At 32.2% G+C, this 27394-nt stretch overlaps 2 protein-coding genes across 5 annotated transcripts in view; one reads left to right on the forward strand and one right to left on the reverse strand.

Annotated features, from left to right (window-relative positions):
• The first annotated feature begins 1411 nt into the window (after positions 1–1411).
• Positions 1412–20724, forward strand: LOC126736082 (ATP-dependent zinc metalloprotease YME1L). The gene is made up of 9 exons (XM_050440291.1): positions 1412–1584; positions 10024–10790; positions 10849–11033; positions 11094–11222; positions 11275–11504; positions 11561–11721; positions 12160–12509; positions 20097–20245; positions 20296–20724. Exons 1-9 carry the CDS (start codon positions 1558–1560, stop codon positions 20467–20469), a joined length of 2172 nt encoding a protein of 723 aa, XP_050296248.1. The 5' UTR covers positions 1412–1557; the 3' UTR covers positions 20470–20724.
• Positions 20725–24457: 3733 nt separating this feature from the next.
• Positions 24458–27394, reverse strand: part of LOC126736077 (pre-mRNA-processing factor 39) — a 37992-nt gene continuing 35055 nt past the window's right edge. For 3 of the 4 annotated variants that reach the window (XM_050440285.1, XM_050440283.1, XM_050440284.1), the window contains exons 17-18: positions 24720–24803; positions 24458–24650 (exon numbers count right to left, since the gene is read on the reverse strand). In XM_050440285.1, the coding sequence (XP_050296242.1) occupies positions 24589–24650; positions 24720–24803 (146 nt within the window). In that variant the 3' untranslated portion in view covers positions 24458–24588. Of the gene's footprint in view, positions 24804–27394 lie in introns of all 4 variants that reach the window. The other variant, XM_050440286.1, reaches the window with a different exon arrangement.

Below are 27394 nucleotides of genomic sequence, written 5' to 3' on the forward strand. Positions count from 1 at the left end.
GTAAATAAATATTACCTACCTTAAAAATACTGCAAGCCTTTTTTTGCAGGAATGCCCTTCCTCCAGTTAGTATCTTTTTTTCTATGTCATATTTTTTTAAACTATATAATTCATTAAAGCTATTTATTGACATACGAAAATAAATAAAAAATCGTTCTTCATCTTTAAGCAATTCAGCAAAAAGAGTATTAAATTCTTCTTGATCTTCTCGCTTTCTGTTAATTGGATGCACCCAGTGTTTTCTTTTTCTCTTATCTGCTTCCAAGCTCAATAAAAGCAGTGCTTCTTCTTCGTTAGAAGATGATGTATCTGAGAACATTATTGTTTCGCCCACAATACTTGGAATAAAACTGGAACTCTGGCATTTGACCGCCGCATGTGTGCCCCAGAACTGGAAAAATAGAACGCAGAACTCTGAACGCCGAACTCGGAACGCCTGGCCGCGCTCAGTCTGCGCGGGCTCTAAGAAATGACGATCAACGATTCAGCACATCTTAAAACCCCCAGAGGTTTATTTTAAAATTAGACTATATTTTTTGTCAACAAATAAGTGCCCCTGCTTTTTCCTCTTTTACCATTGTCGGCGTCTTTGTCCTTTGATAACGACGCGGCGCCGCGCCGTAAATTTTTTGGCAGTTTTGCCGCTGATAAATGAAAATATGTAATATAATATTTTGTCTGGTGAAACTAGATTGCTTGATTTTTTTTTGATTTACAAATATTAAATTTGACAACACTGCTTTGGAAAAAAGGAAAAATAAAATTTTCCTCTCAATTTTGCCGCCCCTAAAACCTGCCGCACCTGTGGTTTTTTAACATCTAACAATTAAATATTTTTTTACGAAAAAAACTATGGTTTGTAGAGATTTGCAACCATCTAAACTCTGTTTAGATATTTATTATCTCTAATAGAAAAAAGCTTTCTTCAAATCTTTTGGAATTGAGCCTTTTTCATTTCTTTAACATTTGACTTTTTAATTAATTTTCACAACGAAACCTTAGTTCGTAGAGGTTTGGGACCATCATACTTCGATGTAGGTATTCATTGTTAATATCGGGACAAAAATTTATTAGAATACCTTGGGAATTCCAGGAGATACGGGCATTATATTGATTAAATAACTGGGAGCGCGGACTATAAATTGCTGGCATCCGACATATGCTGCGTTCTCAATCGGCTGGATATCGATCGGACGCTAGCTTCACATGATGAAAATTATGATCAAAAGTATAATGATTTAAAATTATTCAATTGTATTGAAAATTGTGAATTTATGTCGAAATTAACATGAATACAAATTTTGATTTGAATTATCTTAATTGCATAGACCATAGCTCCTCTCCTGCGATTCGGGAAGACACGAAGCTAAACGAAGGAAGAGAAACTTGTTCCAATCAGTTTTGTCACTTGTCACTCAGTCACTATCAAAACCATCTTCCGTCAGAATAAAAGGTTATCAAAAAAAATTATTTTCATTCATTTTTCGTGAAAATTTGTAGTTTGTTTCCCTTTAACACAGAAGTTCACCCTCGCAGACCTTTATTTATGTAATAGACATGTTTTCACTACAAAATCAGAACCAGGTAAGCCGCAAGTATTTTGCAATTTTTTTGAATAGTGAAGTTCCCTAAACCATTTCCAACAGTAGTAAATATTTATGCAATGTTATTATATACGTTTATAACTTTATTAAATCTATTCGTTATTAGAATACTTTTTTTTAATTTCATTTAATGCAAATGTTATTTGCACCACTTTAACCGCAATGTTGGGTAAATACAAGCACCACATCACAGTGGATGCAAATTATAATAAAGTTTAAGAATCTATTGAATAATATAGCGATGCTGCAAAAACTAACCATAAACAGATGCTGAACACAGTAAAATGTCACTTTTGTGAAGTCAATGTTTGAGTTTGTATTGAAATTTATTGGAACATTAGTCTTTCATCTTTTATTGTAAACGCCTGTGTAAACACCACTGTATAAATGAGTGGTTCAGTTTCCAATGCTACTACTATTCTGTGGAATAATAAGTACCAAAAAGTCAGATCTTTTTTTCTAGAGAACATTCCCAATTTTGGAAAGTGCTACATGTGTAATTAACTTATTTTTAATTTTGATGGGGCTGTCGCTTTAACTTTTATTCAAGTCTGATATGTAAGGATTCCTGTTTAATGAACATGGTAGTAACAAGGTTTGAGAGCCACTTTTTCCTGGTTGTTTTGCAGTCAGGGTTGTCAGGCATGAGCTGCAAGACTGTTTCTTATTCCCTTTGCTTTGACAGATTCTCAGGTCCAGCATGGACCTACATATTAATTTTGTTATATAATCATCTCCTAATCATCTGCAGGAAATTGAATGCCTATAAGCAGACTGGTGCTTTAGTACTATGATATTTAGTATTATGAAATAATGACATATAATAAATATATACATAAATATAATCTATGTCAGAAAGAGGATGATCGATCAATTGGAAAGCAATTGAGCAGCCACACTTGGTTCTAAAAACTGGTAACACAATTTTTATCATTTTTCAGAGTGAATGTGGTGGTACAATATGCATTAATTTAAGACTGTGACTCTTGTAAGATGGTAAAAAATACAAAAGCTTTTCATCTGAATATGATATTTCTAATTTGGTCCATTCATGAAATCAGCATCTCCAATATATTGTTTGTATTCTTTAATAATTTTTGGACAGTGTGTAGTTCCTTTTTTTTTGACTGATGTTAAGATTTGGCTGGGGTTTCTAGATGTCTGTCTATGTTGTCCCAACATCAGATAACTCTTGATTTTTGGATATATGTAAATTTATCCTAGAATTTCATAATACACTATGTGAATGTTTATAAAAACCTCTACCTGTATCACAAAGTTTTAGAAATCAAGTACAATCATTGTTTTCCCTTAAATATTAATTTGGAACTATAAAATTTCCCTACAGAAATTTACAGCATATAATCGAACAATGTTTTCTGAGTCTAGCAAAGGAATTTATGGCGGTTGACAAATGTTTCTGCAAAAGAGTAAAATTAACTCACTTCTTACACAATTATTCTTTTTTCTTTAATATCAATTTCGGTAACGTTCAATAACTATTAAATTGTATGTCCCCGCCGATCTGAATATGACATCATAGAAAAATTATGTATTTCACTTCCGAGCATTAAGGCCGAGGAGTACCTAATGTTTCCACCATCGTCAAGAGGTGGGGACACCTCTTGTCAAGAGGTGGGGACACCGCGAGGGGTGTTGGGTGCGTGGGTCCACAATATGAAACAGGGTGTCAGCATTTATTGTTTTAGCTTTTATGCTGTTTTTTTAGTTCAGCCTTTATCATTCTACGTGTTTGCCCTGTTTAAATTTTTTTACTTTTCCAATTTTATTGATGTTTTCCTGTTATTGTGTAAGAACACTGCATGTAATCAGTATCACCAATGCTAAAGATGTATCATCTTGAACAATATTGGCCACAGAGATTAAAGCACTTTATTTATTTGGCCAGGAAATATTTGTTCTCATTCAAATTCAATTCAGCCAGGTGAAAATATTATTCAGGTTATAATATTTTGAGACAACATAGTGTAGATGGTAAGGTAGAAGTTACAATTTTTATAGCCAAAAATCTATGGCCTCTTTACCTTTAGAATTTCTTCTTAACTACAATTCTGGTATAATGATATCTGCTGCAACAATATTTTCTAATAATGAAAAAGTGACATTTGTTTTCAATCTAGAAACCACCTAATATTAAGACAAGCTATAATGATTGGTTTAATATAGTAAAACAAATACCATCTCTATATTTTATCCTAGGTGATTTTAATGCACATACTAATGTAGGGGGCTCTCAAAAAAATGACTCATGTGGGGGAAAAAATTCTATGATTGGTAGATGACTCTGTTGTTATATTAAATGATGAGTCGCAACTCACAAAAACTCGCCCCCAACGAACTAGATTCTGCTGTTGATTTAAGTCTCACCACACCTAAATTGGCAGCTACAGTACACTGGACAATAGATAATGACTCCTTAGGCTATGATTACTACCCTATCCTTATAAAGTTTGATTGCAATCACACCATTCCATTTAAAATAAACCCTAAAGTTAAATGGAATGCAAAAAAAGCCCAATGGCAAGAATATTTCTTGTTAATAGATAACTGTATTTCTAATAGCTTGAACCTAACCTGATAACACCACAAAGTAAGTATAGGTTTTTAATAAGCTGCATAAAAGAAGGAGCAATATTATATATTCCTATAAATAAATCTCACACATATAAAAAACCTCCTCCTCTGTGGTGGGATCTTTCTGACTGTTACCCAATAATTCAAAAAAGGAAATCTGCACTCTACAGTATAAAGGAAATCCAACCCTAGAAAATTATATTTTATGTTCTAGGAGTGAGGCAATAAGAACATTTTTTAAACTAAAAGCAAGAAAATCTTGGATTTCATGGTGCTCAAATAATAAAAATACAAACTCAAAGCAGTTATGGCAACAAGCAAAAAAAAAATAACTAGAAAAACAACTTGTTTAAAACCCACTAATAATAAATGGTTTGAAGAATTTTTTTTTGACAAAGTGACCCCCAGCAGTCAGCTGAGAGGTGCAAAAAACCTATTTTCAGTATCCAAAAAACCATTCCCCGTGCAACCTTTTAGCATGAATGAACTTTCGGCGAAAGTTCGGTAAAAAAAACACTCCAAACACAGCTCCCGGAATTGACAACATTCAATATACCGGGTGACGCAGAAAAAAGGGAACACTTAATAACTTTTTTACTTTTCAAGATAAACAAATGAAATTTGGTATATTGATAAAATAGTTACAAGAGCATCTTTTGACATATTCTATTGTTTTCCATTACTTCCGGTTTAACAGGAAGTGACACTAACTTTCTTATTTCAAATGGGACACTTGGTATATTATTACGTATTTCGATAGAAAACAATATTCTGAAAACAACGATACTCTATTTGCTACTTTTTGTTTTCTACTCATAGAAAAAAATATTTTTTTAAAATTTTAAAGTAGAGTGCCATGAATCTATTGAAAGTTTTAATTTTTAATCAAGTAATCTCAGAAAAAATAGTTTTCTCATTTATGACTTAAATCTTTTACACGCCCATTTAAAATGTCCAAACCATTAATTTTGGCATTTATTTTATTTTTTAAATAGCAACATTATTGGGAAGAACCACTTTTCAAATGCAGTTTCTTTTTCCCAATAATTTGATATGATAATTTTTTAAATTGGTTGATAAGTAAGCCCATAAGAAAAAAAAAATTAATGAACAAGAAGCATTGTAATGATACGCCTACCTATTTTTTTCTAGCCACTGTTATATTTTGTCAAATGTCATCTTACTATTTGAGAATAAAAGAACCCATATTTCAATGCAATATTTTTTTCAATATCTTAATATACTAGGTACATATTTTATTTAACATTTACCTAACATAACATAGGTACACACAAAAGGTAAACAAACGGAAAAAATATGAGGTTTATAAATTATTTTAATATAAAACTTTTTACATGTATTGTTCGAAACGACCACCTTCTTGTCTAATGAAAGTACGTATGCGCGGGAATATAGCGTACGGCCTATCAACTTTGTCTTCATTGGTTCAAACATTTCAAATATTAGCAAATTTATTTAAATAACAAATAATAATTGCACTTAACGAGATGTCATATATTATGTCAATTGAAAAATAATTGAAGGACGCGTCAAAACGCAGCCTATTCAAGAAATCAAAGCCTTCTATACTATTTTTATTAATTAAATGCGTTTATTTATGTGACTTAGTTTTTTTTTTCTCATGGGCTTATTTATCAACTGATTTAAAAAATAATCATATCAAATTATTAGGAAAAAGAAACCAGATTTTAAAAGTGATCGTTCCCAATAATGTGCTATTTAAAAAAAATAAAGTAAAAGCCAAAATGAGCGGTTTGGACATTTTAAATAGGCGTGTAAAAGGTTTAAGTCGTAAAATGCAATGAAAACTATTTTCCCGTAATTACTTGATTAAACATTAAAACTTTCAACGCATTCATGGCACCCTATTTTAAAATTTTAAAAAATTATTTTTTCTATGAGTATAAAATAAAAAGTAGATAATAGTATCATTGTTTTCAGAATATTATTGTTTATCCCAATAGGTAATAAAATACCAAGTGTCCCATTTAAAATAAGAAAGTTAGTGTCACTTCCTGTTAAACCGGAAGTGATGGAAAACAATAGAATATGTTAAAAGATGCTCTTATTACTATTCTATCGATATACCAAATTTCATTTGTTTATCTTAAAAAGTAAAAAAGTTATTGAGTGTTCTTTTTTTTTCTGGGTCACCCGGTATAATGTTGTCATACTATCTAAGAATGCAAAACAAGTTATGTTAGGTATAATTAATGATATTTTGTTTAAATAGCTATGAAATCGAGGTTTCAAAAGGTAATTGTGGTTGCTATCCAAAAACCAGGCAAGGTATGATGTTGGTAGCTCTTATAGGCCAATCCCTTTTCTCTTGTATTGTAAAGACATTATAAAGACTTATTAAAAATCGGTTAGAATTTTGGTTAAAAAATAGATGACTCTTACCTAATAATCAGCATGGATATAAAAAAGGATTTGGCTCTCTAGATGCAGTAACAAACATAACCACAGACATTCAAAATTGTTTCTCAACAAATGAATATCTAACTGCCTTGTTTTTGGATATAGAGGGTGCATATGACTCTTTAGACTTAAATATACTTAAACACAAATAACCTTATTTCTTATACCAGAAAATATTGCACAATCTATTATTTTATTATATTGCGTAAGAGAAGTTTTCATAATAAATGCTCAGAATGAAATAGTTGGCTCTAGATTTGTACATATGGGTTTATTCCAAGTCTCAGTTTTGAGCCCTCTTCTCTGTAACATGTACACTAGTGACTTACACACCTTAATATGTACATATAGTTTAGTACACTACGCTGATGATATCTTTATATACAGTATTGTTAAAAAATATGACCAATGTTTGAACAGTTATGTGACATGTTTAATATTATTAGGAACTGGTCAGTCATAAATGGTTTTGAAATATCTATTAAAAAATCAAGTGTATGTATCTTTACACATCACAATACTCCTAACATAAGTTATGTTTACTTAACGAATGATATTAGATTACCTTATGTAAGAGCAGTAAAATATCTAGGCATAATTTCAGACAAAAAACTTAATTGAAAAGAACACATTAACAACATCATTTCTAAACAAGGATTACATTTTCTAAGATATAAAATTTGGTGGGGCTGTGATGTATTACAGCCTTAGTTTTCTATAAGAGTTACATAATTTTAATTATTGACTATGGATCCGATCTTTATGGTTCTGCTTCCAATAGTTTGTTACAGAAAATAGATATCATACAATATAAAGCTCTGCGCATTAGGTTAGGACGGTGCTATATGCTCTACACCCACACGGGCCCTTATAGTTTAAGCATTGGAACCTCCTCTTTATTTGAGCAGAAGCATGCTTAAGTTCCTTATTAAACATAAATTCTCAAATACAGAACTTCTATATAAGGTACACAAATTAAACATTAATGAGTTAACAAATAAGTATTGGGTACATAAAAACTCCTCCTCCATTTTGTGAGGTTTTTCGGGAGATACAACCAATGTTAGATCTTATTAAACCCTTTGAATTAACAAAATGTGATTTTTTCAGCGCTGCTGAAACATGTGTGGGTAAATATTCTTTGTTTACCGATAGCTCCATATTAAATAAAAACATACCTAAATAAGAATTATCACAACATGATAAGAGCATAATATACAGATGCATCAAAGAGTGAAGAAGGCAATGGATCAGCAATATACATCCCTGACTTAGAAATTCAATACCAATTTAAAATTGACAAAAAATGTAGCATATTTACTTCTGAGGGCAATTGTCATTAGAGAGGCACTTAAACTTGCCTTACGAGACAGTAACAAAAACTGTTATACTATCGGACTCCATGTCTGTTCTTCAAGGCATTGAAAGGAGGTAGGCTTGGTCTTATTAAAGTTAATCCCATAATATGGGAAAATAAAAAACTTATACGTCGTTTATCCTTTTTTAAGAAAAAAGTAACATTTCTACGGGCTAAGACTAATACTGGTATTAAAGGTGAGCTGGTAGATTTGTTAGCCAAAAATAGTATTGCCGTCGGCCACTACATATCTGATCTTCCTTGTCTCACTGATATAAACGCAATAATTAGGAAAAATACATATGTTAAGTGGAATGATATTTGGGAAAATATTTGCAAAGAATCGCCAACAAGTTATTGTAAATTAGTTCCAAAAATACCTTCTACACATTAGCATAGTGAACTAGACGTGCCAAGGCGTTTTAAAACAACTATAATTCGTATGAAATTTGGACATGCTTGCTACTCAGCACACCTCAACTAAATTAAAGTATTACCTACTGATCTGTGCAAAAATTCTAATGTTACATGTGACCTAAATCACATAATTTTTGAATTTAAAAAATATACTTAAGAAATCGAGATGCTAATGGTAAATTTACGCGTGGAATGTAAAGTGGCTAATCCATTTAATATTATGCATTTATTGGTACTAGAAAATGCAAAAATATTTAATTATCTAATTACCTTCCTTAGAAATATAAGACTTACTTTTATTTAGTTTACATTTTTAATTAGAATATTTATCCTAATTCCAAGTCTCATTTCGTTATGTTTCCGTGGTCAATATCCCTTTTATTGTATTAAGACATCCTGACAGAGCCCAGCGGTGTGAAATGTGTCTCACTATCTTAAATGTTTTAGGATAGGATAATGTAGCTAAGAACCGTCCTATACATTAGATATATCTAGATATTAAAAATAATATAACATTAAAAAAAAACAAATAAATCAATAATTTCAAGAAAAATAGAATAAATTAATAAAATAAAAAAAAAATACAAGCTTGTAGATTGAAGCAATAACATAGTTTGCATAAAGGATAAGGAATATTGTTAAATCAATTATCAGGGTAATTGCAAATTAAATTAAATATAAAAATCGTACTAGCTGCATGGTTAAATGCCACATGCCACAAAAAAAAGACCTTGGGTTCTTGGGAATAAATATAGTGTTAATATCATTATTATACATATTGTCGAAAAAATTGAACTATTTTAGCAACTATTCTAATACTCTTATTATTTTGGCCACCACTGTATATATAACAATATCTATTATTGTTGCTAATAACATCAAGTACCTACAACATTTTTTAAAGCTATTAATTCTTTAATATTTTATGGCCTCAAAAAAAATGACATAATATGTATAGGCAATTTGGATTTTTAGCTTGAAGAGTGTAAAAATTGTAATAAAAACAATTTCATGAAAAACAAAAAGTATGGACTCTACGTTTTTTGGTAAATGTCCTGCAGTTGCCGTCAACGATAATCTATTTGCCAGTTCTCTTCGTCAAAGATGCGTAGCTGTTGCGCAGAACCCCGGTCAACCCCGGTTGACAAACCGTAAACTAGAATATTGGTAGAGGCAACTATATATATTTATTTTCAGCTGTTTTTGAGTTATCGACGCTTAAAGAGTAAAGTTTTCAGCTTATTTACATATATAGGTATTACTACCCTGTATTATACCTGATTTAGTATAACAATTTATTGTACATATTTTTAGAGTTTTTTTTTGTCTAATTCGGCCATGTTTTTTAAGTTTATTCTTAGTTTCTAAAAAATAATAGAATAGCGTACGCCAGTGAAGCGGCCATACTTATCCGCCGTCTCCCAGACGCAGGTATCGTTGTCGGCCTATTTGGACAGGCTCTGTATGACTAAAAACTAAAAAACACCTGCACTTTTTAACTTAAGTCTAAGGTGCTTACTAATTAAACTTGACAAATTTTTAAAAATTATTACAACTAAGAATTAAGGTTTAAATAAATATTTATAGTTAAACATGACTATATTTTAGGCCTTTGCAACTCTAACACAAATCAGCGCCAAAGTAACCACCACACCTGGCTCATTTTTTCACAAAAAGCAGCAGAATAAATCCAAAAATGCCAACCAATTCTTATGCCTTGAAAGCTTCCTTGAGACTGCACAAAATCTCGATTCGACATTTGCTCGACAACTCAACGTAACTCAACTTTTGAAAAAACCCTTCGTAAATAATTTTCACGTCTCGTACGTATCTAACAACAGTTTTTTCGAAAACAAACATGGTTTTTCAGAACAACAGCTATCATCTAATGTTCCCACACTGTTAGTAAAAGATACAGCTAAAAACATACATGTGCCAGAAGGATTTTACAACAAGCTGGTTCATGGTTTACTCTCAGAAAATAGATTTCAGTTTAATATACAAACTAGGGGGTTTAAGACTGAGCGAAGTATAAAGGCAGATCTAGAGCGAAATCCACCAATTGTAAATAGACTAAAAAAAAATCTTGCTGGACAAGGGACAGAAAATAAAGGCATCCCTCTAGGAAGTGTGGGGGTAACAGATTCTGAACAGCTCAAAAAGTTGTTATCATCTGAAGAATCGTTGCTATCAGAAACTGAGAGACAGAGACTGAAAATTGCGTTTGCGGAGGGGTATTTGGTAGGGAACAGCGGCAGCGGAAAAGCAGGCAAAGCTTCGAAATACTTTAGGGTGGTGCAGCAAGTGTTGACCATAGCAATATTTTTGGCTATTGTGGTCAGTTTGATGGCTAGTGCGAGTGGAAGCGTTTTTAGGTAATAGGAATATCTTAAAAGGCTTACTAGGGTCTTTGAATCTTTGTTTCATTTATAGAATTCAACTAGGTAATCAGGTAGAAGTAGATCCAGAGGAAATTAATGTCACATTCGAGGATGTAAAGGGTGTGGATGAAGCTAAGCAAGAATTGAAAGACGTGGTAGAATTTTTGAAAAACCCAGATAAATTTTCGAATTTAGGAGGAAAATTACCTAAAGGGGTTTTGTTAGTTGGTCCTCCAGGTTAGTTACAATTTTTTTTATAAATATTTTAGTTTTTTTTACATGTTATATTAAAATTAGGCACAGGAAAAACCTTGTTAGCCAGAGCAGTAGCAGGTGAAGCTGGAGTACCATTTTTCCATGCTGCAGGGCCAGAATTTGATGAAGTTCTTGTGGGTCAGGGTGCTCGAAGGGTTAGAGATCTTTTCAGTAAGTTGTCTTAACTTGCATTTTACCAATTTAATTTGGTTAATTTTTAAAGAGGCAGCGAAAGAACGTGCTCCGTGCGTAATTTTTATCGACGAAATCGATTCAGTTGGATCTAAAAGGACAAACAGTGTATTGCATCCATATGCCAATCAAACCATCAATCAGCTGTTAAGTGAAATGGATGGGTTCCACCAGAATGAAGGAGTTATTGTTTTAGGAGCTACTAATAGAAGAGATGATTTGGACCAAGCACTTTTGAGACCTGGAAGATTCGATGTTGAAGTGTGTCAGCCCTGTATATTTCTGAGCCAGAGATTTATAATTTATTTTGCTTTTAGGTAACAGTTCCCACGCCGGACTATACAGGGCGAAAGGAAATTTTGGGTCTGTATTTAAGTAAAATTTTAGCAAAAGCTGTTGATCTAGATCTTTTGGCTAGGGGGACGACTGGCTTTACAGGAGCCGATTTGGAGAATATGGTCAATCAAGCTGCATTGAGGTAGGATTCTGCTATAACAATATACAGGGTATTTCATTAAGGGTGTCGTGGATTCATATCTGAGCAATGAATAATCCAGGAGCTTTGGGTAAAAATCAGTTAATAAAAGTGGTCCAAAAAATTGGTGAGGCCTAAAAGGACCGAAACGCGTCCCTGGAAGAGCCACTCTACAGACTATTTGAAAATAAGGCTCTTTTTTATGGACGATTTACACCGTATATCATTCGTCTTCTTCGGCTTTCGTCTTTCACAAAAATAAGGAAACATTTTTTTATTGACCATAGTAATTACGACTTCCTAGAATTAGAAACTTAAAAATTATTTTAAGCAATTTATTTTGGCCTCTTTTATTCGTCAAAGCTCCTGGATTATTCATTGCTGAGATATGTTATCTTACCTCTCTTAGTGAAACTCCCTGTATAAATAGACAAATCTTAGGGCTGCCATAGATGGCGCTGACAGCGTATCAATGAAACACTTGGAGTCAGCCAGAGATAAAGTCCTGATGGGGCCTGAAAGAAAAAGCAGAATTCCAGACGAAGAGGCCAACTTAATAACAGCATATCATGAGGGCGGACATGCCATCGTAGCTTATTACACAAAAGATAGCCATCCATTGCATAAGGTGACTATAATACCGAGAGGTCCAAGTCTTGGACATACAGCATACATTCCCGAAAAAGAACGCTATCACGTGACCAAACAGCAGTTAATGGCAATGATGGACACTATGATGGGCGGTAGGGCTGCTGAAGAGTTGATATTTGGTCCAGAAAAGATAACGTCAGGTAATGCCATAATTTTCTGATTATACATGACAGAATAACCTAGCTTATTATTCTATGTAGGCTGTTTCTCTTTGGTTCACGATTGATTTGAAGGAAATCTATTTTCATCTCATTTTCAAGTAAATCCAGAAACACAATTGTTACCTGTTAAATTTTGCAGGCAGAAATTTCGAACAGAACGAATTTTAAATCTTTTTCTTTAGTTGATTTTAAAAATAGTAATATAATAATCTTCTTTCTCTATTGCATATTCTTAAAATATCGAGTATCCTAGAAATAATGGCTCTCGTCTGTATCTAGGGAAGTATAAGCTGTATAGCCCGCGAAACAAAAAAATGATCATTAAAGAATTCTTGAAAAATTGCTGAAAATTATTTTTTAAGTTTCCAGAACCTCAAATTATGAATATAAATTTATAAAAATAATTATTAATCATTTCATTTTAATTTATTTATTATTTATCTTTCAATTGGCCTATTGCCCAATACAAAATTAACTTAATATAAATAAATAATAAGTATTTTGTAGAGCGATGTTCATGTTCCGGGGTTTTTTTTATTAAGCGAATGTTAAAAAAGGTCATATTTCTCCAGAAAATTTCTGTTTTTTTATTGTGACGACCAGTTTCGCGATTACAAAACTAATCACATCATCAGTTCGAGGACTAAAAATCAAAAAAAGGTGGGGTAAATGCATTAGGTCTCCATAGGCACGCTCACTTATTATTATAAAAGAACTAAGGTTACTTACATTAGTTAAAACGAAAATTGTCACACATATTATAGCTAAGAGACGACAAACATGCATTTCTTTAAAATTTCCAAAATTCTTTTAAAATACAAATACACTTTTAAAAACTTTCTTTAAGAAAACATACACCTGAGAACACAGTTAAAACGAAATGAAAACAATCCAAAAATCATAATAATTGTCATTCTCTTTCAAAACAAGGAGCGACACCTAGTAAAAGCTTATAAAACTATATAAAAAAATCATACAAAGAAATCTTATCTCTAAAATTAAACAACTAAATTCTTATTGCGTGCTAAAAATACCAGGTAAAAACAGGTGACTCTAGGAGTTGGAAAGATAGGAAAAATTAACAAATTTGACAAATTTTAAGCGAGCAAAGCTTAACATAAGGCAACAATTAGGGGGAGGGGGTTAAAAGAACATTAGACAATCACTAGTCAATATTTTAATCAGATTATTTTCTATATACAGTGATTTTTCTTTTGCGTTGTTAAAACATCTTTGTATTTCTAAAACCTCTAGGTGATTGAGGTTGAGTACAATACCACTGTACTCTGTGTAAAATTACATGTCCCTGTTACTTGTTTCTTGTATGTTTGAACGGTGTCTGGTTTCCATAATGTGTTTTGCAGTTAACAACTCAGGATTATTTTACCTAATGCACCTATCATGTTCACTAAACCTGATCGTAAACTATGCTTGGTTCGACCCACATAAAAACAACCACATTCAAAATAAAGTTTATAAATGTCTTTACAGTTTAAATTATCCTCTATCCGATCCTCATTTAACCAAAAGCCCACCTAAGGTATGTTTAGTTATAAAAGCAAAACCGGTCGTGACAAAATCAATATAGGAATTTTCTGGAGAAGGCCTTTTTTTACCTTCACCTTATAAATCATAGGTATGCAAGCTAATAATAATATACAATCTTAGAACATAAACATAGAAACCTAAAATACAATTCTCTTTCGCTGTTAAAAAAAAGGCTGGTTAGCTTAAAAAGAAGTCTAAGTTGGTTTGGTGATTAGCACATATTATCATTATTGTAATGAATGAGAACTTTGAAAGGATGACACGTCCCTAATTTGCCCCCAATGTGACCCCTGAGGAACACAGAATTTCACCTTAACTATCTTAGACGTATAACCTTGGACGCAAACCATGGGTTTCATCAGTTAAGTAGCCCCTCAACCACTGTAACAACTATCCTAAGATTCCAAAATAGTCGAGCTTGAAAATGAGAATCTCATGACTGACGATCAAAGGCCTTGAAAAAATTGGTATATATGGAATGAACCTGATACCTATTCTCCAAGGCCTCCAACAGCTGGTGGTTTTACCTCGGGAGGTTCAGTTCTACAGATAACCCAGCACGTAAATCAACCTGGTTTTCCAATATATATTTGTCAAATAGTGTGCCAAGACATTATAGAATAATCTTCAACAATTTTCAATATTTATTGTTTAAATCTTGATTTTTTCTTGATTGAAATAACTGTGCCGATCCCCAGATTTAAACCGCAGTTAGACAAGGTAGAGTGTTGGAATCGGTTTTCTCTTCTAGTATTCAGAATGTGTTAGATAATTGCATTGAGCTAGGCTGATAATACTTGATATGTTGTTCTTTTCGTGTGTTTCTTGTGTACATACCAAAGCAGAAGTCTCAAACCAATCAAGATCAACTAAATAACTTCGAGACGATTAACGACGATAACTTAGTTCAACAGCAAAATTGCGTATTTCAGAAGTGATGTTTCGTGGGTAAATTGGTCAATTGCTAAAGAAAACTACTTATTTCTAGCCAACGTTTCGAATTAATTTAATTCATCTTTAGGGCTTCACAATAGATAGATGGCATTCATAATTTTTTAAAAATATTTGTTAAAAAAATATTTTTTTATGTACGCAAATGATAGTATGTCATTGGAGTTTCAAGGAGGAAAAAGAAAACATTAAAATAAATAAAACTTACCGAAGTCGTAGTTTTATCTTGTTACCGAAATTTAGATTCTAAAAGTGAGCTATATTTCACATTATTTTTTCTTTTTGATTTGTATATTTAAGCTGGTTCAAAAAAATCGAATATAATTTAACTTAAATTTTGCGGGTGACGAAAATAAATTTCGCAGAAAAAATCCTAGAACAAAGGGCTTACCTGACTCTGGCTTGAAGGGATGTCCTGCAAGGCCTTGCACTGTTTGTTCGGTAATATAAATGCCTAAAAGGGCTCTATGCGGCGACACGCCAAAGCACGTGTTAATCAACGAGAAAATCTTTTGCGATCACAATTGACTTGACTGGGCGATTGAATCAGTACGAATGCCATACTCCGCGCACTCACGCTTTAGACTCGATGCCGTAAAGGTTTTTTTAAATTTTTTTGCGTAAATGATGCACGTGAGTTTAAAATTCATGTGATTATAGTTAATGGCAAAAATGAATCTATTAAAACGCAACAGAAACCGCCCACCAAAAAGCATCGCACTTTTTTGAAAATATTGAAAATCAAAAAAAAAAAAGATATATCTCTCTAAATGAAATAAAACAAAATCATTTGTAGCATAACCAAGTCAAATCATAATACGTTGCGTCGCATTCCAAAAAAACATAAATAAAATTAGTTGGGAAGTACCTACTCATAAAATTTTAGACCCCCTTTTTTGATGTAAACCAATACCACCAAATTATACCAACACTAAACTATAATAAGGGTTTTTTTTTAATTAGGAAAAGGAGTGAAAAATTATAATTTTCATGAATGGGAAGGTGACCTAATTTTACCACAGGCCTAGTTAAGACACCCTTATTAGTCTTTACTGCAACTATTTGCTGAATTTGTGATACACGGTTTGCAATAAACATTTTCCATTTATAAGGGGGTGCTTTAATCCATGATAAGGCTACTGAAAAATCTGACTCCGTAAGTTTGGCCAACAGTAAAGCTGCACATAGTTCCAGTCTTGGAAGAGTAATGGATTTTAAAGGTGCAACTTTACTTCTTCCACAAACAAGAAAAGTCGAAATTCCCTGAACAGATTCGAGGCGAAAATAAATATAGGCAGCATACCCAATACTTGAAGCATTTCCGAACCCATGAACTTGCACTGACGTATAGCCACTAGGAAAACAAAATATAGGGATTTTTAAATGTGAAGGCATGGATAGCTCCTTTTTGTAATGTTCCCACTGAGCCACAATGCTATCTGAAGCAGTATCATCCCAATGAAGTTCGTGACTCCAAAGAGGTTGAAGAATATGCTTTAACAAAAAGGTTACTGTTGATAAAAAGCCTAACGGATCAAAAATGCGGGATACTTCAGAAAGTATTGCACTTTGTACATTGAATACGGAAAACATTAATTTCATATGAAAAAATATGTTCAGTGAGGCACCAATAAAGTCCTAATACTTTTAAATATGTATCGTGTTCGCCTTCCAATAAGAAGGGAGACTAATGAACATCTTCAGAAATAGTTTTTAAAAAGTCAATATTATTGCTTGACCTGAGCTCACAATTACCATGGGCCAAAAGTGTGATTAACTCATGTTTGGTCTCTTAAAGTCTCCTCAAGCGTACTACAGCTGTAGGCGACATCGCCAACAAAAATATGATTAAATAAAACGTTAGAAGCTTTAGAAAACTGACTTTTACCCTCCATATGAAGAAGAAGAAGCTCCATATGTAACAGTTTTTAAACGAAAATTCATCGTTAGGAGAGAAGCGAAACAAAGTTCACTGGTAATCCGTATGTGCAGAATTAACAAGAATTTGACGATTTAAGAAGGGCATTTAAACCATCTTGATTAGAAGGTTTAGAGGAAGCTTCAAGCACTATACGTAATTTGGTGGTGGAACTATTTATATTTTGTACACAATGATGCGGAATATAGTACATCTTTTCTGAATTAGGGTCATAAGAAACAGGTTCCATATGGTTAAGATTCAAATATTCTCTCATAAAATTGTTATAAGCCTCATACAAAGTTCTGAATTAAGCATTGTTCTAAATTATAAAAACGCCTTCCAGCTAAAGCACGACATTCAGAGAAATAGGGTTCTCCCTGTTTGAAGGGTAGATTCACAATAAAACGACCTGATAGAGTACATTTAAAGTTTTTCTCTGTGGTCCAAGGAACAATTTTTGGAATTTCCTCCAACTCCCAAAACGTTTGAAGGCAATCCACTCAGATTTTACAGCAATACAGCAATTTCGCAGAGCTGATGTACAAAAGGAATAGATTGGTTGCTTAAGTGACAAGTTAATTTTACCTATTAAAACCCATCCCAAAAATTGTTTTTAAAGCAATAGGCTCACTTGCATTGCCTAAAACTTTCCCAGGCTGAATAATTATATAAGGAAAATAAAAGGAAATATATTCCCACCCAACAGAAGATCAATTTCACTGGGAATATTAAATTTAGGGTAGGCTGACTGCAAATTTTTAAGATGGTCCCACATAGGAATTTTAAAAAATGTATGGGGTAAATCTGCACAAATTTGAGGCAGAACAATAGCATCAATAGACATTGAATTTTGTGGTTTATCTAGCGGGTTAATGGCAAGAGAGGTAAAACCTTTTGACGACATACTACTCACACTTTGATCTACACTTTTTACAGTAATATTACAAGATACTCTTCTCAATCCTAAGCGTTTAAAACACCACTCGGAAATAAAATTTGCCTGGCTGGCACTATCCATCACCCGAATACGGTGTAGATTATTCTGAGCATCCAAAACTGCAATAATTGCGGTTGCCAACAAAATGAATGAGTCTTTTAGCATTGAGCTAAAAAAGCTATTAATATCTTGAATTGAGTATAAATTAGGGGGTAAATTACAGGGACGATTTTGAGAAGCCTCTTGACCAGATGAGCCTTTTAAATAATTAGCGGTGAATGTACTATGTTGAACAACTGGAAAAGGGTTGGAGATGTGAGTATTTTGCAAATTAGGCCCGAAATTTGGCGCAGAGCCTAGGGTCGCATGGTGTGAGGTTCTAGAAAAAAACTCGCTCGTTCTAAAGAAGTAAAAGAGTTGTCAAAATGTACAAGTTTATGATGGCGTGATTGACATGTGCGACAGACAGATTTTGAATTGTATTTCGAAAAAGTATGTGAAATACTTAAACAATTAATAAAAAATTTATTTTGTTTGCACATATGATAACGCTCTTTTGTATTATTTTGAAGAAAATGTGAACAGTTTGATAATGTATGAGCCGCTTTAAATATTTTACATTTTGAATTAGGCTAAATTGCGGTCGAGTAAGCATTAACATGAGTTCTCCTACTTTTTAAGAAATTATTGTAACTTGTGGAAATTGGTTTCATTACGGCTCTTTTCCAAATTGTGGGATAGCTGTCATCAACAGTATATGAATTTAAAATATTTAGCAGCGGATTTAAGCAAAAAGGCAAGCACAACTTTACATCTCTCATAGATATGCCATCCGTACCGGTTGCGTTAGACTTTAAGTTAAAAATAAATTTTCCTAGGGTGTCAGTCTAAGAGAGGAATGCTAAAGATCTTATCGGTAAATCTACTATTTTTGTCAAAATTTAGCAGCTCTAAGGATGTAGATTGTAGAGTATATATTGCCAATTCAGAGGGGCCATCTCATATTACCCTTTATCGCTTGTTTGATTATTGCGACATTGCCTATGGTAATTCTATAATATTTAGAATAGAAATCTATTCAAAATTGCTGTCTGAGCTTATCCTATAACATTACCTATAGGTAGCATATAGCACTTTCTTTTATGGAAAAAAATACTTAAAGATGATAAATAGAAGGAAACAACATATATACTGTTTTATATATCAAATAAAAAGTAGTGTAAAATTAATATCTTTGAAAAAAAATTTAAACCACTATCTAGAAACACAGCGTAATCCAAATAGTGCTTTATTATGCCTTATTATATTAGTATTTTACATATATTGCCATTAAAATGTGGAATGATTTACCGCAAGAAGTAAAAAAGTTAAAACTTATTTAAATACAAGTGTTTTTTTCTCTTTGGTGAAGAGGCACTTTTGTAGTGGAGGGGTTGTAGTATTTATCAATAGTTGTATACAGATAAGGGTTGTATAATCGAGAAATGGTCCTTTTTTGTCAAATTAAAAGGATCTTTCAATTAGATAATTTACTATTAGAATTTTTTGGCAAAATAAAGAATATTTCAATATAAACTACCCACTTAGGAACGGGGAGAATACTCTCGTTCAAAAACATTATTTTCCAACCCCAAGGTCAGAGTTAGTAAAAAGCGCTTTATTTACAATGCAAGAAAATGCATAATCATCTACCATTTAAAATAACACTTGCTGTAGAGAGCCTAAAAATATACTTTATATGCATATGAGCATATGCCTAAAAATACTCTTTTCCCAAAAACATAAAAAAAATTAAAACTGATCTTCTAGTGAGGATATAAATTTTGTCCCGATATCCCTAAACGCAACACTGTGCAGCTTCCCTCATACTTTCTCCTTATAGGGTAAGTGGTGCTTATTTTGAAAAGGGTATTCTGTGCATTTTCAAATGATGTTTCTGTACATTATAGGCTAATGCCGCTAATTTCTTGTTTTTAATTGGGAATTATGGATTTTTTTATATACATATATGTATATATTTTTACGTAGTAAGTCCTTATTTTCTCTTAGTTTCGTATTTTGTTGGTAGATATAGTTACCGTTGATAAGTATTTATTGGTATAGTATTATCTAAAAAAACTGTTGTGAAATTAAGTGCCACAAAAGACTCTACTCAATTTACTTAATTGCGAATCACCAATGTATATATCCAACTTCAAATTATGTTTAGGAGCTAGTTCAGATCTGCAACAAGCCACATCAATAGCCACTCACATGGTTAAAGACTGGGGAATGTCGGAAAAAATGGGACTGAGAACGATATCCGATAATCCAAAAAGTTTCCATGCTGAACAGTTAGGACCTTCTACAAGTGAAGCTGTATGTTAGAATATATATGTTGCTTTTTTTAGTAAATGTTTGTTTTATAGGTTGATAATGAAATTAAAAGAATTTTAATGGAGAGTTATGAAAGGGCAAAACACATCCTGAAGTCTCATGCGAAGGAACACAAGGCACTTGCAGAGGCCCTTATGAAATATGAAACTTTAGATGCGGAAGATATTAAAGCGATAATGGCCGATAAGAGCTCAGAAAAGTCGTAGTGATTTATATATTAAAAATGTTTTTTTTTTTAACTTGGTAGCCAGCTACTTAAAACTCTCAGTTAGCCCGTTTTTGTTATAAACATTTATTATACCCAATCTCTCTGCAAGATTGCTGACAAATTAAGTTTGGAAAGTTTCATATCTTTTGTAGGATTTTTAAAATAGGAAAGAGACATGAATTTTGTAAATAAGGAAAGATGGTCATTTTTGTAAATACATTTTTATTTTGGCAATATACCGGTTTTAAACGTTCTCAAAGCGTTTAAATTAAAAATGGAACGCTTGTTGGTTAGTGTTTATAAAAATAAAAAAATGTTAAAGTAAAATGTCTTGTTTATTTGATCTAATTATGAAAAAAAGTATTTTCTTACTACCGTGCGTAAAGTGCTCACACTTCCCAGGGTGTGGAAAGTTTCATGACGTTTATTCGAGTGCGTAAAAGTAATTTGACGTTTATTTGACATTTAATTTATAGTTTGTGTTTTGACGTTTTTTTTTACCGTAAAGGCGTTTAAAAGCGTAAAGTAATTTGATATTTTTTATGTTTTCTTCGGTAGTAGAAAATTTTTTGTATGTTACACGTGTGTAAAATCCCCTTGTTTTATTCGAGGGAATTGTCATTGCCAAATTTCCCATTCATAAAAAAGGATCGTTTTACACAGTTTTTACATAAAAAACTATCGTTGGAGGGAAATGCAATATGTAAAATGTATAAATTTTCCAGTTGGACTGCGTTTTCAAGTTGGGAATAATCGATCAATCGATAAAGTTTTTTATATACTACGATCAGTATTTTTAAAACAAAAAATTAAAAGCGAAGAAAATCCACTGGGGATGATAACATACATCATGTTTACTAAAATATAAATATTTTATATAAAAAGAAATTTAAATTCTAAATTAAAACAAAAAATTAAGTATAACAATTAAAATTAAGCCAGTGTGAGAGCAGGTTCTTTTTAATACTTTAATTCACAAGTTTTAAGAGTAAGCTAAAAGGCATGGGAAGCTGAATGAATTAAAAAAATGTAAAAAAAAAGTAAAATTGATAAGTTTAACATTTTTGCCTTATTTAAAAATGTGTAGCACTGTTTTTTAACATTAAAAACATTTTTTTGACGTGACGTAAAAAAATTAGAAGTAAAGTATCATTGTTTCTAGAATATAATTTTCTCTCGAGCATCATTAAGGTACCAAATAGTTGACTGAAACGCCATCCATTCCACATGCATTCGATTTTAGGAATAACCTCAGCTATGACGACTCCACGGTTGGAATAAAGAACATGATATTTATTATATCATATAAATAGTATGTATAACGTGGGTGAATCAAATGTAACATCCTGATTCTAAAAATTGTTCTTACTGGCTAATGCCTGTGGAGATTTTGTAAAAAATCTGCTGAATTCATTTGCAATTATCTTGATATCTCTATTCCCTACACAAATACTGTCAACCAAGTTAAAATTGGAGTTACCGACGGCTTTCTTAATAATTCTCCATACTATTTGCTGATTAATTGTACTAATTATCATTATGCATTTTTTCAGCAGCTTAAATTATTTTATTGCAAATCTGTTTGCATGTTTTATCTTAATATTCGTTTTCATGAAAATTATCATAAGGTAGACTTTCTATATAGTTGTTTTAGCCTTCTTGAAGAAGTACGGATACACAGTCTCTCATTTATTCTTATGATTTTTTTTTTTGTGATATGATTAATAATGTGTCAAACTAAACATAAATACCTTAAATGCAGAATCTTAGAACATTGAAAGGCCTTTCAATGTTCTAAGTGCAGAATCCATACTGTTGGCCTCATATACTGACAACCAAGTCTCTTTATTAATATGAGAGGAATGAATTAAAGTTTTCATTATTAAAACTTCATGTATACTAGTTTTTACCTATAAATTAATTTTCTTTAACCGTGTATATATATATTATTTTTTAATATAAATTCAGCACTACATACTTTAAAAAGAAATTCAGTAGATACAACATCCTTAATTGGCAAATTAATGGCGCACTTCAAAAAATTATTACCAAATATTGGTACACCACCTCTATGCCTTTTCTACGAAAACTACCATTCATGCCCAATAATGATAATATTGTCGAATGATAATATTTTCAATAGTGTTTTGACAAACAAACAATATCAACCTTATTGGTGAATAGATCCACCTCTCATAAATGTCTAGTATTTCTTAGTTCTTGAATGTTTCGGTGACAATTTGTTACAGTTCTCTTATGTTTCATATGCTGCTCTACTGTATCATTCTCGGTTTCTGATAATTGCTATGCCTGATAATTAATAGTAAGGCGGTTATGCTCAGCATTTTTTTCAAAATATGACGTTTTGGAGAATAAGCTGTATGACCTATGTTAGAATCAGCTTGGTGATTAGACAACTTACATTTAATACGGCTTTTGTTCACTGCATTAGTCCAATATTTGCTGCTGTGGTTGGGACTCGCACATATTTCACAGAAAACCTCGTTAGGACAATCGCATGACAAATGTTTATATCCGGAGCACTTGAAGCAACAAGTAATTCTTGAGTATTCGTATTATAAACAGACAGTGAAATTAATTGATACTTTTATAAATATAAAAGCATCATACTCAAGTATGGCTATATTACTGTTTATGACCTGGTAACTGATCACTCAATATTTTCTTAACCTTAACCGCAACTTATAATTACTGCCCCATCTCGACCCCTTATTGGTCCTTAATTGTTCACTTCCACTGAGATTGGGTCAATTTTCTGCTTTACAGCATAGTTTGTTGATCCATTGATTGGTTGTTTGTTGGTTTAGTTTGATCCGCTTTAGCCACAACCAACCTCTCAGATACAATAGAGGAATAACTTTTGTTTTGAGGCTGGGTATTGCGTTGATCCGGTGAATTTACTTACATAAGTTACTCTCCAGCTTTATGATTTTCTGCTAGAGTTGAATTAGTTGTTTCTGTACCTTAAGAAGTTATAGTATTCCCGTTATCCTGGGTAACTTGGTATAGTACACAGGTAATGCATACTTCATCTACTGAAAACAATATACCTACTTAATATTTTTTGTTACTAATATTTAAATTATCGATATACAAATATCTTCTGAGCCCATCATAAATTCTTGGAACATATTTGGGGGTCCTAGAACGGCTGCTAGAGAGCGCAACTTCTGTGACGAATAAGAAAATGTTTTTTTTTTACAAATAGATTATTTATTGTTTTTGTGTAATCATTTTGTTGTATCTGCTAAAATAAAATGGTTAGATCATTTTTATTAAAATATTATCTGCGGATTCAGTAATAGGAATGAAACGAGCTAGGTTTTATTTAAATAAGAATTTCTTATTATATATTTCATCTAATTAATAGGTGCTGTCTTGCAACTTAAAAAATATTGCGCCCTTTTTCGAACATTCCAAAATATTACGCTGTCATTACTAATTTTAGATCATAATAAAATCTTCAAAAGTTAGTAAACCGCTATCTTTATTAATAATAAAGTAGATAATAGCTTATTTTTCCTATTGTTGTTGCCAATAACATCGGTTCGAAGAAATATAGCGAAGATAGAAGTTGGGCTCTAGCAATTTCTTTCTCATGGCCTCTTTAAACATAATTTTTTTTCCTCAGGCCATATGGAAAATACTTTGCGAGATATAGCCATGAACCATTGTTAGTGTGACACCTGGTGCGGTGACAATATGAAAGTGTACGCAGTATGATTGAACATCGTTAAGGAATAGCAAAAAATAAACAAGTTACCTAAAAAAGCTGTTAAAGATAGTGAAGTTTCATATTTCTTCAACTACTCACAACATCCATTGAAAATCATTTTAAGGTTCAATACGAGGTGTTCAAAATTTCGTGATCTAAATAAACGAATAAATGATGTGTCATCGAAAACTTCTCTCAATTTAAAAATATTTGTGATTTAAATTAAAAAAAAAAAAAAAAAACGTATAAGTACAATGTACTTTTTATTTTATATCAACTGATCGTATCCTATAATTACAATTAATGCAATAATACAGAATGTGCCTTCCACAATAAGTCCTAGGTTAAAATATGAAAAAAATTTACAAAAATTTGCTGTTTTTACACACGTGAAAAAGTAAAATCAACACATTCCAACACAGTTTTCATAGATCCAGCACAATCTGGAAAAATAAAAAATCGGAAATTCAAGTTAGATGACCTGATTCTTTTAGCGTTTTAGTAACCATAACCTCCAGTATAACCACCCCACTGATTGTATCCTCCGTAACCACCTTGCTGATATGGTTGCCAGTTCTGATATTGGTACTGATCACCTGAAAAGTGGAGTTATAAAAATATTAATATTAGATTTTGAAGGCGTAAACATTGGTACAGTAGTAATAACTAAATCTTGAACTTGCAATGGCTTTATTTTTAACACGACGTTTCGGTGGATGTGTATCTCCAATCTTTATCAAACTGACAGTTCACACTTGATGAACGGTTGGAGATACATATCAACCGAAAGGCCCTGTTAATTTAAAAAATAAAGGCATTGCTGTTCAAAGATTTAGTTATTATTAATATTAGAGTTAAAATTATTATCCCGCCTAGTAACAAGTTACCTAATGTAAATTATTCTTATAATCTTATCTTTTAAATTTGAAAACACATCGAAAAGTGCCCCTAAGCTACATACACTTTGGTATAAATATTAAATAAACATCGTTTTACCACTGCACCATAAAATTTAATTTAACAAAATACGCGAACAGAGTGAAAACATGTTTTGGTAAATAAAAAAAACATTTTTTTATTTAATATATTGATATTGAATAAAAAAATAAAAACAATAAAATGTTTTCAGGCTAGAATTCTTAAGCCTAAGTTATAAGTTAATATGCTTAAGCATTGTGATTTTTAAAAGCGACGTTGTATAAACGGGTATGCTTAGCACCGTGTTAACTTTTATGAGTTATAAATTGTGAGATCAGTGTTATGACTATCGATTCAGAAAAGTGGTAGAAACCCATTATTATTCACGTATTTAGAAGAACTATGAACTGAAACTACCAATGAAACTTTTTGTCATTAATTCAATCTAAATGCAATAATTCTTAAATAGATATTTAAGTTATAATATTTTTTCTATACAGGATGTTTTTTAGGTAGGATTGTCCTGTTAATATGATAAACAGGGTTAGTCAATAATATTGCACGAAAATTTAAGGGCATATTCCTTGGGTCAAAATATTGAAAAAACTTCATGTAAACCTACGTCTGAAAATGCAGACCTGCAACCTACAGACACTTACAAACGCCCATGCCCAGTCTGGGACTCGAACCCAGGGCCACAAGATTGCTAGACGGGTGTATACCCACCGCACTGCCGCCGCCCCGTATTACATTTGGAGTTTTTAAATACAAAAATTAAAACAACCATCTTATTTATTCAATTTAATTCTTAAAAAATCAAAAGGAATACAAAAGGGAAAAGCGATTAACATGACGTAAAACACAAACTAGGAGTAGAGGATATAAAAGTTGTTGAAAGTGTTGCCCCCTTTAACTTCAATGCAAGCACTTACCCTAAGAACCATTGATTGCCGCACTCTCTAAAAAATGTCTGCTGTTTCAATCGCTAGGCAACTTGTCACTATACTATACAAATTTTTTCTATTGGAATAGTATAAACTAATTGTTTTAGGTAAGCCTAGAGGAAAAGGTCTAATGGGTTTAAATCGGGAGATGGCGGAGGCCATGGTTGTGGACCTATACAGCAATTGGGATATTCGCTATAGTCTATTTAAATATTCTCGAGCTCTCTAAAGTGCGCTGCTAATGCATCCTCTTCGAGAAAATGTCGATAAACATCTCCAGTTAATCGTTCTGGCAAAAAAAAATGGAGCAACCTCTCCAATAATTCTTAATTCCCAACAATTATCTCCAATAATTCCACCCCACACATAAACCAGAAATTGTTGCTGGTGCCGACTTTCAATAATTCCATGCCCATATATTAAATGATTATTGTGAAAATTCATAATTGCGTTTTTTTGAGAAATTTGCTTCATCTGTGAATAGTATTCTTACCACGAATTGAGGCTTTTCTCTTATTTTTTGTTGTAGCCATCGACAAAATGCTAGTCTTTAAAGAAATTTACCTGGTAAAAGTGCTTGTACTCGCAATAAATGGTACGGATATAAGAGTTCTCTCTTCATTATTCCGGAGACTATCGAACTTCCTCATCTATAGCTATCGAATCCTTGACTAATATTTAGTGTTGTAGCCATTTTGCTTGTACTTGTTGTAGGGTCCTCCTCAATTTTGTTTAACTCTTCCGCTTCTACCGTTGCAACTGTACGAGGTCGTTCATTGTTAGCTGTCAATTTCTTGAAACTGCCATTTCCACCGAGTCGCTGATGAAGGCGAATAAACATTTGACTATGTGGAATTCGGGAAACTTTATTCGTAAATACGCCTTGTTTATTTAAATTTAAACCAACAATCGACTTCTTTTCTTGCATTTTTTGTGACGTACGAGTAATGCCTAGATAGGTTTTTCTTTGACAACAAAAATTAAATGAAAGTTTCCATATTTTTTTGAAGTCTACTCTTTATTTTTGTTTATTATTTTCGGCATTTTATAAGCATTTTGGGACATAGGCTTATAGGAAGTTTTTTCAATATTTTGACCCAAGGAATATGCCGTTAAATTTTCGTGAAATATTAATGACTCACACCCCTACTACGGTTTTATAGGGTAATTTAAAGTACTATCGTTTACAAGGTAAAGAAAGTTTTTTCAAATACAAATCGAACATCTCAAAAACACAGCTGAATTGAACTGAATAGCACATTGCGGATTTGCATTTTTAGAGTTTTATTGAATATGTAAATCAATGAAAACACTTTTTAGTTTCA

The sequence above is a fragment of the Anthonomus grandis genome, chromosome 5, assembly GCF_022605725.1.
Source record: "Anthonomus grandis grandis chromosome 5, icAntGran1.3, whole genome shotgun sequence".
In the NCBI taxonomy this organism is placed as follows: domain Eukaryota; kingdom Metazoa; phylum Arthropoda; class Insecta; order Coleoptera; family Curculionidae; genus Anthonomus; species Anthonomus grandis.